At 43.9% G+C, this 14,021-nt stretch overlaps 1 protein-coding gene across 1 annotated transcript in view; it reads right to left on the reverse strand.

Annotated features, from left to right (window-relative positions):
• Positions 1 to 3,339: 3,339 nt before the first annotated feature.
• Positions 3,340 to 14,021, reverse strand: part of coro1ca (coronin, actin binding protein, 1Ca) — a 35,165-nt gene continuing 24,483 nt past the window's right edge. Inside the window, exons 3-11 of the mRNA XM_030791026.1 lie at positions 10,659 to 10,781; positions 8,601 to 8,730; positions 8,099 to 8,280; positions 7,418 to 7,537; positions 6,934 to 7,038; positions 6,555 to 6,700; positions 5,617 to 5,674; positions 5,214 to 5,450; positions 3,340 to 3,596 (exon numbers count right to left, since the gene is read on the reverse strand). Coding sequence (XP_030646886.1) covers positions 3,477 to 3,596; positions 5,214 to 5,450; positions 5,617 to 5,674; positions 6,555 to 6,700; positions 6,934 to 7,038; positions 7,418 to 7,537; positions 8,099 to 8,280; positions 8,601 to 8,730; positions 10,659 to 10,781 — 1,221 coding nt within the window. The 3' untranslated portion in view covers positions 3,340 to 3,476. The remainder of the gene's footprint in view (positions 3,597 to 5,213; positions 5,451 to 5,616; positions 5,675 to 6,554; positions 6,701 to 6,933; positions 7,039 to 7,417; positions 7,538 to 8,098; positions 8,281 to 8,600; positions 8,731 to 10,658; positions 10,782 to 14,021) is intronic.

Below are 14,021 nucleotides of genomic sequence, written 5' to 3' on the forward strand. Positions count from 1 at the left end.
TTTTTAGGAACTCTGATACTGGGCCAAAGCTTTTGGGATTAAACTAGATCTCAAAACCTGATGGCTAGGTCACTTTGTTCTTGTAATTACTCTTTTTTGTTTTTTGGGGGGGGGGGGGTATTGTATCGTTTCGACACTATTCTGCAAGCTTTTCAGGTTCATGAAGTTTTGGAAGTGTGGGGTAGACAAGTATTCTTTATCTCCATCTTACTCACAAAAACTCCCCAAAAAGAGAGAAGAACAAGAGACGAGAAAGCAGTTCGTTTTCTCTTCACTTTAATATTTATTTTCCTGATAATCAGAGAGATTCTTTGATACTTGAAGCAAAATGAATGAACAGTTAAACGGAACAGACATTCACGAGGCGGAATTTGCTAGATATTTCTGTCTTTCTTTTCTCATTTGTTTCTCTGCAGCTTTTAAAAACGCGACTGTTCCGTCGTGCCGCTTTACATGGCAGGGGCGGGGAATTGCAAAACAAGAAAATATTCCTCTTTAATAAAAAAAAAAAAAAAAAAAAAGAAAAAGAAAAAAAAAAGAAAAAGGAAAAACTGTAACTCAATCTTCCATTTCCACAGGTGGACCGCACCACTTCACTCGCCACAACAACAACAACATCAACAAAAAGTTATTTACAGAACACAGAATCAGACACACAGACATACATGTCTACCTTTCTACAGGGCATCTTTCCAACCTACAGTAGTCCCTTTGATATCACTACTTGCCATATATTCCATCCAAAACAACATACAAATTTGGCCATATGTGGGCTGAGAGGAAGAGAGGCATCCCAGCAGTGAGAGTTCTTGGCTGGGTCACCGTCTCTTCAGGAGCCCACCGAACCTCCAGCTCACAGGACCTCGTGCATCAGGGACACACACGTACAACACGGTGTGCGTAAAGCGAAAAAAAACAAAAAACAAACAAAAAAAAAACCCAAAACAAAAGAAAAATGGTTTGCATACACCTGGCTGTAGTTTCAAGTCAGAAAAAAACTGTCAGAACGGGACACGGTGCCGACGCCTCCGAGACGTTTCTCGCGCGTCGAAGAAACAACCGGAAGCGCCGTCCCAGCGTATCCCATCATGCACGGCGGCAGGTCTCGCCTACATCTTAGGTCAGTCTCGGTAAGAGCGCTCCATCAGTCACTTTTTCGCACTTCAGTTAAGGAAAAAAAAAACAAACAAAAAAGAAACACCACCACAACAACTCTCTTCTGGCACATTCTGGTCTTTCTGGCATACGTCAAACTCTCAACAAATTAAAAAAAAAAAAAAAGGCGATGGCAAATCTGTCAGTCCTTTCCTCTGAAATCTGGATGGGCAAAAGAAAGAAAAAAACTGAACATACACTGATGGAATTTTTCAGAAATCAGAGGTAATGTCCCGGTTCTTGGTGCAGTCAGTTCTTTTGACATCTCTCAGAGCAAAACATGTAGGAATGGGTATCCAAAGCAGGGGAGGGACCACAACTTCGGACACTCAGCGTAACTGAACTTGCAGACATCCTCCGCACATTGCATTCATCAATCAGCTCCTGAGTGTGGGAAGTGATCATGATAATGAAACTGAGAAAACATGATTCATACTTCATGATTTAGCATAATGGGGGAGATGATAAACGGGTGGGGGCAAATTGCACAACTTGCACAAAAAACCCCCCCCTCGAGGTCAGTGACCTATAATAATTTGCAAATGGACTTTTTGAATAGAGAAGTGTCTGTGCACTTGCCATCCCTCGACCTGTGGTCAGAACAGTGATGTCACAATGGCTTGGCCTCTGATCAAAGCAGTGACGTCACAATGCTTGACTCAAAGCCAAAGCAGCGACGTCACAGTGCTTGATCCAAGGCCAGAGCGATGATGTCACAACAGCTTGGCCTCCGATCAGAGCGGTGATGTCACAATGCTTGACTCAAAGCCAAAGCAGTGATGTCACAAGGCTTGATCCAAGGCCAGAGCAGCGATGTCACGACGCTTGACCTTCGGTCAGAGCAATGATGTCATAACGTTTGTGTAAAGTATACTTATGAGTAAAGTCGAGAGCAATAGTATAGCGCTCAAATGTAGGGGAGACTGCTCAACCATATGACCATACGGTGTCACAGCCAAGAGAGGGTTTCGCAATCACGTTTCCTGCTGCATAACTTTCAGGAGAAAGAAATGCTTACACATTTGTACGCAAGACAAGTTTCAGAAACAGTTTTAAGACTGCATTCTACCTGCTTCAGGCTTTGGAAGCAAGATGTCAATATGGGGTATTAAAGAAAACAAACAGGGATTTAAAAAAAAAAAAAGAAAAGAAAAGAAAAAACATAGGATGTGAAGGGGTCTGGGAGAAATAAATGTTTTTTTTTTTGTATTTACAAAATCTTTATTGCATGCAGTGTTTCCAAGAGATGAAAGTGTGGCGGTCTCATTAAAATATGCTCTACTAAAAGAGAGAAGCAGATTTTGTTGGCTGTGTCCATGGCAACCTATCAGAAGGGGATGGATGGAGAACTAGGTATGCAAGCTGTTTCAAGCAAAAGCAAAGATCCAAGATTTTCTAGATGTACAACCAATCATACTGAATCCTGGACCACACATGGGCCTCATGATTTCATGTTCATCTTGGATACTAAACATCTAGCACTGAGACATAAGTCCATGCCTCTTCTTTCTGAACAGTTGGTACACCAGTATACCAGCTTGCACAACTGCTCAAAATACATTTCTACCATTAGGCAATTTCTAAACAGTTACAGAATGGAAACTGAAGCAAGCTCCCCCTCTGATGTGTTCCATCAGCCCACTAGCAATGTCCTTTATTGGTGTGAATTTCCGATTGAGTGTGAGGGAAACAAAAACAACAACAACAAAAAACCCCACAAAACCTTAAGTCAAATACTGTTGAGGAAAAATGGGGGGGGTGGGGGGGGGGAGACATAATGACAAAAAACAAAAAACAAACAAACAAACAAAAAAAAAACCCCAAAAACAAAACAGAACAAACAAAACTTTGGCAACAAAAAAGTCGGGGCAGTTGGGGCATGGAATATGGAATACTGATAACAATTTCACGTTCTGATGGGTTCGGAATATTCTGGAATGCTTTTCACATCAGAATCTTCTTGGTCATGATATTTGATAAGATATTTAAAAAAAAAAAAAAATGGAAACCTCTCAAAAACAGGAATAAACATAGCTGATTTTGAAAGTCCTGCTGTGAAGTAAAAACGCAAGGATTAATTTTAAGAGAACTAGAGACTTCTCGCTCTCTGTCTTGATCTCCTGACGGGTTTTTGTAGAGTGCTGAGGGTGTGGGCCTGGAATTAAGAGAATAAGTTCATCTTGGAATGTTGTGTGGGATTGTTGCTAGGCAGGCATCAGACGGAACGTTGTCGTGGAGATTGGCAGTGACCCTGTCCCGCCCAGCTTCCTGCCAATCAATCGAACATCCTGAATAGTTGAGCAGGTGTAGAGGAAGGGTCCTTAGATGTCCATTTTGGACAACTGCTCCTCTAGTTTGGCAATTCGCTTCTCTTGACTGCTGACCAGGTCTTTGAGGGACTTGATTTCTTTCAAAACCTCGTCCAGCTTGGCCTCGCTTTTCTGCGGGGCAGAGGGAAGAAAAAGACACAGGAAAAAGTTAGAGAGACAGTCATATCAAAATTTAGGTGCTAAGTCGCTAAGCTACATTAGCACTCCAAATTAGTGTTCCTCCATGGTGAAGGCCAACAGTCTTTACATTGCGGGATCTACTGAACTGTGATTGAGCAGCTCATTCTTTACATTACAGGGTCTACTGAACTGTGATTGGGCAGCTCATTCTTTACATTACAGGATCTACTGAACTGTGATTGGGCAGCTCATTCTTTACATTACAGGGTCTACTGAACTGTGATTGGGCAGCTCATTCTTTACATTACAGGATCTACTGAACTGTGATTGGGCAGCTCACTCTTTACATTACAGGGTCTACTGAACTGTGATTGGGCAGCTCCCTCCTGCCAATCACACCAAGGCTAAATGCTACAGAACTAACAAGGTTTTTTTTTTTTTTTTCCCCACAGTGCTATCATAAACTGCCTTGTAACTGTCTCACAACTGTGCTACAGGGGGGACATGAATAGTATTTTGGGGTAAAAATCGTTCTGTTGAGTGAAATCCCACAGTCTTGACTGTGAATGATCTTGAAGGCAACAGGCAGTCTTACAGTGAGTTATAAAGCAGAGAGATAATATGGTTTGTGTGTGTGTGTGTGTACAGTGTGTACAGTGTGGCACAGCTGCTGCGGGGTTAACGAAGAACATGTGCAGGGCAGAACACTGACTCCTCTGATTACAGGCCTGTACTAAAAGCACTGGTTTTACTGGAAGGCGCGGTCCCTCTTCGGGGTCGTTGTGTTGTGGTCAAGGCGTGGGGAGGGGAGAAGAGAGGAGAGCACCAAAACTAGTGGGTCAAAGGGGAAATGATTTTGAGAACGTGTTTAAGTTAGCGATTGAGAGTAGAGAGTCTTCCTGTGGAGTGTCTTTGGGAGTTGATCAAACTGCTGATAGGTAATATAGACTGAGTGCTGATCACGATCTGGTGAAGCGTCGACTTAATTCCTTAAACCCTTTGACATCGTCCGCTTTCTATTCCCCCATTTTCGTTTCTAAGACGATGTTTCTAAATCTGTTTCTACATGATTAAACACATCTTCATAATGCCTGGCTCATGTCACACTGTACCCGTCTTCAGTGAGAGAGAGAGGGGTACGCACACACATGAAGGAATGCACACACACAGAAATACACAGACACACAAATACACACAGACACACAAATACACAGACAGACAGATACACAGACACACACACACACAAAAAAACACAGACAGATACACAAAAACACACAGACAGACAAAGATACACACACACAGACACACAAATACACACACAGACAGGCAGACAGATACAGACTCACAGATATACAAAGACACAGACAGATAGACACAGACACACACAGACAGACAGACAGACAGACAGACACACACACACAGGCAGACAGATACACACAGACATACAGGCAGACAGACAGGCAGACAGACAGGCAGACAGATACACACAGACAGGCAGACACACATACACAGACACACACACACAAAGACAGACAGACAGACAGACACACAGCTAGACACACACACAGACAGACACACACACACACACAGACAGACACAGACACTCACAATGGAAGGGGTGGTGCTGCCAGACTTCGGACTGGTGTTCTCCGTGTTCTTCGTCAGCTTGTTGTCCAGAATGTTCTTCTTGACCACCTTGAGGTCACGGTTTTTGCCGGGAATGTAGCCGTGCTTCAGGGAGATAAGGATGGGGTCCCCGTTCTTCCCCTCAAACCAGTCCTCGGCCTCCAGGGCCGATTCCGGTCCGGCAGTGTCCGGATACAGGTCATCCTGGAACAGGTCCGACTAACAGGAGAGAAGCATGTTTTGTCACTTTGCTTATTGGTTTTCAAAGCACATCACAGACACAAAATCAGTACAAGCCTGATACAGGGTTGTACGCTACACAAGGTTAGTGACAGCGATGGAGAGAATTATGGGAAAAATAAAGGGGAAAAAAAAACCCTCTTACCTTTCTAGGTACAGTCATTATGATGGGTTCACACTTTCTCTCGTGTAATTTGTAGAACCTGAAAAACACAGAAACAAAAACCTGTGAGTTTTTTGTAAGTCTGTAACATATGAGTTCAGAAACCTGTTTAATCAGGGAGTTAAAAACAAGTCATGGTCAGATGTGCTTTTGATAGAAACCAATATAGAAACAATCTGTTACTTCACCTTTAGTCACCAAAAATAATAATCTCAAGAAAGATGTTTAAAAGGACAAATGGTCACTTTCAGTGTTAAGTTTGTAAAGATTTTCTTCAAAACTCAAGTACACAGTCTGTGAAGGCAAAATGTTGAAGGGTCAGTTTCTCAGATTAGGATTAAAAAATCCAATTCAACTCATGGCTAGCCCTAACAAAGCCGATTTTCATTGGTCACAAATGCGTGCCTACTACATGTAGCACTTTCTGGCGATCGAACAAACACCAAAGCCCTTCACAACAGTTTCCCCCAAAGGTCCTCTTCACATTCAGCCTCAGATCAAAACAAAACAATACAAACGATACAAACAACCCACATGATCTCCCACAATGGGACCCCATTTATCAACTCAGCACGAAGCTTGTAGTGGAACATCAGTCACACACTGTCGGAGTGCTGCCCCCTTCTGGCCAGAATGAGTCAGCATTACTTCTTTGAATACATGGGTTAGGTCTGGTTCTGTGTTAAACTGCACTCACAATAGCAGCGGTACAATCAAAATCTTGTCTTGGACACTGATCTCCACATCCTTTCTCATTTTCCCCCCGATTGACAAACTGACCAACTCGCGGACCATCTGACTCGTCAGTAAAGAACCGACTCGTGGACCATCTGATTAGTCAGTAAAGAACCGACTCGTGGACCATCTGACTTGTCAGTGGAGTTCCATCAGAAGCTCTGTGTCCCATGACGTGCTCGTACCTGGCGATCTCACACTTGTTCACGTCCAGGCCTCTCTTTGGCATGTAGCCCATGCCCCTCTGGGGCTCCTTGGAGGAGAACGTGTTGAGGTAATGGACGTAAGGAGCCTCCTCCGTGATCTCGAAGTAACGGATGCTGCTGTCGCCCTGTCAGTTGCCATGGTAACGAAAAAGAACACACACACACACACCAAAAAAAAAAAAAAAGAACAATAGGTTACTGAGACTGAAGCTCCGTGAAAAGTAGTTTGACTTCCACTGACAGCTAAACGGACAAAACAGAACAGCCAAACAGCCTGACAGTGTTTAAACGTTTAACTAAACCAAACCCGGTCTAATATGCGCACATCTAGAGGTGGTTATCTGGCTGTGATGCTCACCTTCCCACACAGGTAAACCACGTTTGTGTCAGGGTCGTAGAACGGCAGGAGAACCCCGTTGCTGGTGTCCATCTCGTGGACAGAAATCGGCTCCTCCATGTTTTGCTACAAAAGAAATCATTACCGACACTGAGAAAGGTGACGTTGTCCTCCAGGGCTTTTGTGTTAAATGACACAAAAGATCAACATTTCCCTTGTGTGTTTAAGAGTGGTGTGTGTGTGTGTGTGTGTGTGTGTATGTGTGTAAGAGAGAGTTCGTGTGTGTATGGAGCCTTATCACAAGAACACGTGTGTATGAGCATTTGAGCATACATTTCGTTTTTTTTTCTTTTGTTGCATATGTTTGTACATGTGTGTCAAGTTCTAACTGGTATGTTCAGTAAATACAGACTCAGGGTGTGTGTGCGCACGCGTGTATGTGTGCGTGTGTGTGTGTGTGCGCGCGCGCGCGCATGTGTGTGTGTGTGTTTCCCGCATAACTCACTGGGTTCCACAGGGCCAGCTGTCTCTCACTCATTCGGCTGAAGCCTGTGGTGAAGACGTTCCCGTCGGCCAGGAAAATGGCCCTCATTGGCCTGGCTCCCTCATGGGCCTTATCCTTCTCCTGAGAGAGGCAAAACAAAATAAACCAAAATAAAAGTACTTTCAAAATAATCTTATTTTCATCATGAAGACCCATAGTCATAAAACAACTTTATCTGCCCCGAATCCCAATAAATTCACCGCTCAAAGCTACACTGTAAACACAGATAATGTGTCCCCTCTGGATGTTTTACATCTCTGATATCATTTTTTTGTATGCTGTTATTCTGTAGACCCTCTACATGTAATTCTATAACCGTTTCTTTTTGTGCTACACTGTGTACTCTCTACGTGTTTTAAGTCTATGGTCATTTCTTTTTGTGCTACACTGTGTACTCTCTACGTGCTTTAAGTCTATGGTCATTTCTTTTTGTGCTACACTGTGTATTCTCTACGTGTTTTAAGTCTATGGTTGTTTCTTTTTGTGCTACACTGTATAATCACTGTATATACATTTTACTTCTAAGTCTACGATAGTTGGTTAACATTAAGCTATTCCATGTTCTAACTAGAACACTTATAACAGGTGACTAATCGTGGATCGTTACTTGGTCACGGTAACCAGAGCTGTGGTTGGACTCACCGCGATGATCTCCTCCTTGCGCGGGTCAATCACGCGGATCTTCTTGTCCTTGCAGGCCGTGCAGATGAGGCTGCCGTTACGGTTCCAGCACACGCTGTAGATGACGTCCGGATGCATGTCGTCCAGAGTGATGAGGGCCTCGCCGGTTCCCACGTTCCAGACAATGATCAGGTTGTCGCATCCTGAGGAACGAGAGAAAACGAGGGAAAAAAAAAAGCAGGAATGTCACGGTCAGTGACAGCTCAAAGAAACCGTAAAGGCATTGAAACTGAACAACTGAGGCCGTCTGCTTGTGTATTCCAATCATTTCAACCTTTACAGGATCGCTTGGCCAGAGGAGATTAAACTGAAATTCAGATGAGTTTAGTTTCAGTTGAATCTGGAAGACGGGATGGCGGCTTTTACTAGACTGGACGATGCGTGTCCAGGGCCAAGCCTGCGTCTGTCCTACGGAGGTTTTTTTGGTTTTGTTTTGGGCGGAGTCAGATGGCGGGAAACTGACCGGCGCTCAGGAGGACGTTGCGAGCGGTGGGGTGCCAGGTGACGATGCCGACGCGTTTAGAGTGACCCTCCAGAACCACCACCGGCTCCGACAGAGACATGGTCAGTCCATTCTCAGGGATCTGCCACACCTGGGAGTGGGGGGGGGGTTAAAAAAAATCTTAATCAAACACACATTTCTTACACTTAAAAAGCTCTTAAAACTGAAAGTCTGAATGATCAGATTTAATACTTCAGTGCCTTTATTTAAAGTAAATACTGTTCCATTTGAGGGTTGAGTTGGAGAAAAAGGTTTCAGGGTAGAGCTTGAAAGAGAACAGACTGAAATAACAGACACCTCTCTGGGGTAGAAGCAGCACAGGACTGACGCTGCTTGGGCTAACAGTGAGAGTGGATCAGGGCTTCAGTAATTAAACGATCAGTAAACCCGAAGGAAACGTGCTTTGTATCAGCACCATTTGTGTGACTGGGCAGGGATGCTAATGTTAGACAGAATAATTCATTTGTTCTGCATTACAGAGGCTCTAAACTGATGTGACCCTTGACATGAAGTGCACACACACATTTCGGTTTAAGCCTTACACTTACACTAACACACCCGAAGAGGGCGCCAGAGGACAGGCTTGCGGGACCAGTGGCTGTGACTGACTGAACTACGCAATTACCACTATGACAAATCTCCACACAGAATAATTACACTGTTTATTAATTTTAAAACTACTGCACAATCATAAATGATTCATGCTTTTGGTTTTGTATGTTGTATTCCCCTTTTGTTGGCAATGTCAGTGCAAAGTCTGAGACACTACATTTAGCATGGATTTATCAGTTTACTACCCTAGACCTCATATCAGTCAGCATTATTTTAAATACATGTACGGTTTTAACCCATGCCATAACCTGCTCTGCATAAGAACTTCGTATATATAATTAAAACATGCCAGATCTGATTTAAATGTGTATGTTTCCGCTAAAACTGGTGAAATCCCAGCCGATCCCAGTACGTGCGCTGACGTAACTCGCCCCCCCCCCCCCTCCACTCCCGATTTGCAGGGTCAACTCTCAGAATGGCATTTCTCACATTCTCAAGAGAAGTTTGGATCAGTCTGTCTTCACCACTGGCATTTCATTCTAACGAGCATTTTCCAGTCCCTCCTCCCTCTCCCAAAGACCCCCCCCCCCCCCCCCCCCCCCCCAACCCCCGGCATTCCTCTTTCAATGGATGAAAGGCCAGCGATAACCAGTCCGGTTACGCTGAATAAGGTGTGGGCTAAACCAGAAAAGCTAAAGGGCGGCTAAGTTCACTGGAATGATTTTTTTTTTTTTTTTTTTTTATTGCGAAGAAGTGCTTTCAAGATTCCGCCCGCCCCTTCTCGTATCAGAGGAAATTTGGGTTTGTAAGAGAATGGTATCTGGATGTTCAAAATACACAATGCTTTTAGTCAGTGCACCTCAGGAGTTAAGCAGAAGTAAAAGCATGTATGTACACACACACACACACACACACACACAGAGATAAACAAAGGTCATTTGAGTCACATGGGGGAAGTGAGAGCAGAAACGAAACATTTTACACACAGTGTTGTTTTAAACAGGACCAAATAAGGTCAAACAGAAATGGATAAGCAGAACACCAGCCAACTGGCCCCCAGTGATAACCAGCTCTTTAAAACCCAGAACTAACTCTCCGCATCTGATTTCCAGCACACGATTCACAAATAGGAACCGGCGGACGAGACTATTCCAAGTAATCATAAAACCTGATCTACGGCAATGCAAATCGGCCGCGCCGTTCCTAACGGTCGATCCTGACAGCTGGTCTGGAGAGACGGCATGCATCCCTAACTATACTAAGATTCTGCGCCCCCCCCCGCACGTTGAATCGATTTGTCTAAACAAAACTCCTTTAATGAAATCACTGTGTTTGGACCCACCGAGTTTCCTTTTTGGAGAGAAGAAAAACAACAGCGATAAAGTGAACTTGGAGAGTTTGAAACAATGCCACGTTTTGTCTTGGTGGTGGCACGGTTGATGATAAGGGGTGGAGAAAAAAACGTACCATGACTGTGCAGTCTTCAGATCCACTGGCGATCACCTGGTCGTTATGTGGGCACCAGTCAATGTCCAGCACGGGGCCAGTGTGACCACACACTGTGGGGTAAGCCTTGTCTATACGACCAGTCTGTGAGGAGAGAGAGAGAGAATTATAAATTAAACCCGCTCTCATTTGGGTGAAATAACAGGAGGTTTCTGGGAGTGAACTTTGAGACATTGGTTCTGATGTGAGAAACTACCAAAACCAAAAGCACCAAAAAAGAGAGAAAAGAAAAGAAGAAAGGGGTGAAAAAAAAAAAGATTATTTCCTTCGCTCTTTACTTTTCCTCTGGTCTTTGAATAAATCTGCAAATATGACATGAAATGACCACACGAGGCCTTTGATCAAACTCTTGTGTTTACATAAACAACAACAAAGGTCACCATAACAACAGGACTGTAAACAGTCAGTGCTGTAAAACAGACTTAAGACCTGGTTTAGGAATGTTAGAAGAGATGCCAGGAGAAGCCTGTATCTGATTCCTACAATGCATTTCACATACGCAGGTGTAAACAGGAAACAGGTGTGAAAGTAGGGACTTCCACTGACCACTCCGAGCACAACAATCGACTCAACACAACAATTTAACTCAAGTCAAGCACTCTAGATGACTTAATTATGGTCAGATTGACAAAGGTTGACTATATGGGCACTGTGGCACCACAAAGTGTAAATGAAAATGTCTTTATTTTTGGGCGACGACCTCAGTGACTGTGCACGCAGGGTGGACGCCAGCGGGGGTTTTTTTTGCCGTTTTTTTTTTTTTCTTGATGACATCTACTCCTGTTCTGTATCTGTTTAAAATAAAAAAAAGGTTACAGTGTTCTCCCTCTGCAGTCAGAGCCCTTTATATACAATGCCCTCATACAAGCTGGACAGCCTCGAAAAATGACCGCAAAATCACTTCTGTCACACCAAGCAAAACAAAACCAAACAAAACAAAAAAAAAAAAAAAAAAAAAAAGAGAGAGAGAGAGAGGGCCACAATAAAAAAAAAAGAAAAGAAAAGCAGGGCCTCACAGCCAATAAGCTGATGTCCTCATGACATAAGCACTGTCTAAGGGGCAGGTCATGACCTCTGACCTTGTTTGAGGGGAAGGGGGCGGAGGGCAGTGAGATGGTGTCAGGGGCAGAGGGCTGGATGAGGATGGTTGGGTGGGGAGAGGAGGAAGGGGGGGGGCTTTGTCCCACCCACTGTTTTGTTCTAACTGGTTCCAGCAGCACTAATGGTATGACATCACTGAAAAACACTCACTTCAGGCCTGTGTCAAACATAATGACCCTCCCTGTACAGAAAAAAAAAGAGAGAGAGAGAGAGAGAGAGAGAGAGAGAGAGAGAGAGAGAGAGAGAGAGAGAAAATGCCCCTACCCACAACTATTCCTGCACACTGTTTTTTTTTCCTTTTTTATTGTCCAATCTGGGCTTGTTCCCAACAATGCTTGAAATGGAGACACAAAACACAAGCAGGTTTTTTTTTTTTTAACCACTGGCTGTTCCACAAGTTTTTCTGCCAGAGAGGTCTGAAGTCGTATGATTTGGAAACATGCTAGAGAACTCTTTACAGCGGCTGTACTGCATGACACGTTTAACTTGTCAAACCAGGGAGAGAGAAAGTCACAGACTGTCACGAGCCGCAGAATTTGAAATGATGGCGGTTTGAGGTGAGGCGGCGGGGGGGGGGGGGGGGCATGACTAACCGTGCATGCTGGTTTTACACACACAGAGTGTCAGCAAATCTACAGTCTCCTCTTAGAGGAACACACACACACACAGACACAAACACACACACACACACACGCTTACGTACACACACACACACTCACAGAGAAGCAGACACATACACACCAAGACTCTCACACACACACACACACAGACAGAGACACACACACACACACTTTCCAAAGTACAGGACAATCCCAACTCATAATGTTTAGAATGTACAAATTACAAACAGTCTACCAACAAGCCGATCACCATGGTAACAGAGGTCATTTTTAAAGCTGACAATGCAGACATCCCAGAATAAAAAGTCTTGGTGGAACGTCTAACAGCATTAGGCTACATGTTCTGGAGACTTTCCCATGCTGATACCATTCTGCCAACTGCCCAGGAAACCACAGGTTCAGCCCTGGACACATGGGCCTTGTGTAGATCTGTGCTATTGTGTTAAGGCAGCTTGTCTCTGCAGAATGGTTCCACTAATCAGAACTGGGAGAAGGACAGTACTCACGTTATGTCCATCACCATGGGATGTCTCCTGTTTGAGAGAGAGAGCAAAAAAACAGGGCCTGGCAGTGACTACAGGTTTCATTCACTTAAAAAACAAACAAACAAAAAAAAAAAAAAAAGAACTTTTCATATGCAAACTGTTTAAACCAGTAACATGGTCTGTGATCGGTCAAGACATAAGCAGAGTTCAAGGCATTGGTTACGTTACTGGTTTTGCATATGCAAATAACGTCTAAGCCAATACGTGTCAAAGGTCTCGGAGTAAAAGCACTGATCTAGGGTCAGCTGTATTACAGTCCTCTGTAGGTGCATTCGATAGGATTAAGAAAGCCGAAAACAGATCTGAGATCAGTATGCCTGGTCTGAGAAATGTGATACAAGCCTTTGTATGTGTGATTCTCAGTAACCACCAGCGTTTCAGAACAGTAATCCTCCGGCAGACATACCACTGAGAACTTTTTTTTGACATGAGAACATTGCGTAGAGTCTAGACTTCAAAACATTTAACACACCGTATCCCATGATTCCCCTGGGACACTCATACATGAAGGCAAGTTCACAAAGGGGGATTAGGCCCTAACATTTAGGGTTTACCCCTGAGAAAGTTACCTCAGCAGCTGCATGTGCCCCAAAGCCTCAAAAAAACCCCAACAACAACATTTAAATCAAGGAGTAACATATTTGCTAGTCACACTGACATTCAAGTCAAGATCTCTGTCTTGTTTTGGATAGAAGTTATCAGTACAGAAGTTAACCATCAATGTTCCAGGGCAAAAAAAAAAAGAAAAAAAAAAAGAAAAAAAAAGGAGACTTTCCCCTTTAAGGAGAGCTGGAGCGTTGGCGAGCTGAGAGAGAGAGAGAGAGAGAGACAGAGAGAGAGAGAGAGAGACAGAGAGAGAGAGAGAGAGAGAGAGAGAGAGAGAGAGAGAGACAGAGAGAAAGAGAGAGAGACAGAGAGAGAGAGAGAGAGACAGAGAGAGAGAGAGACAGAGAGAGAGAGAGAGAGAGAGAGAGAGACAGAGAGAGAGAGAGACAGAGAGAAAGAGAGAGAGAGAGAGAGAGAGCGAGAGAGCGAGAGACAGAGAGAGAGAGAGAGAG

The sequence above is a fragment of the Chanos chanos genome, chromosome 14 (assembly GCF_902362185.1).
Source record: "Chanos chanos chromosome 14, fChaCha1.1, whole genome shotgun sequence".
NCBI classification, from domain to species: domain Eukaryota; kingdom Metazoa; phylum Chordata; class Actinopteri; order Gonorynchiformes; family Chanidae; genus Chanos; species Chanos chanos.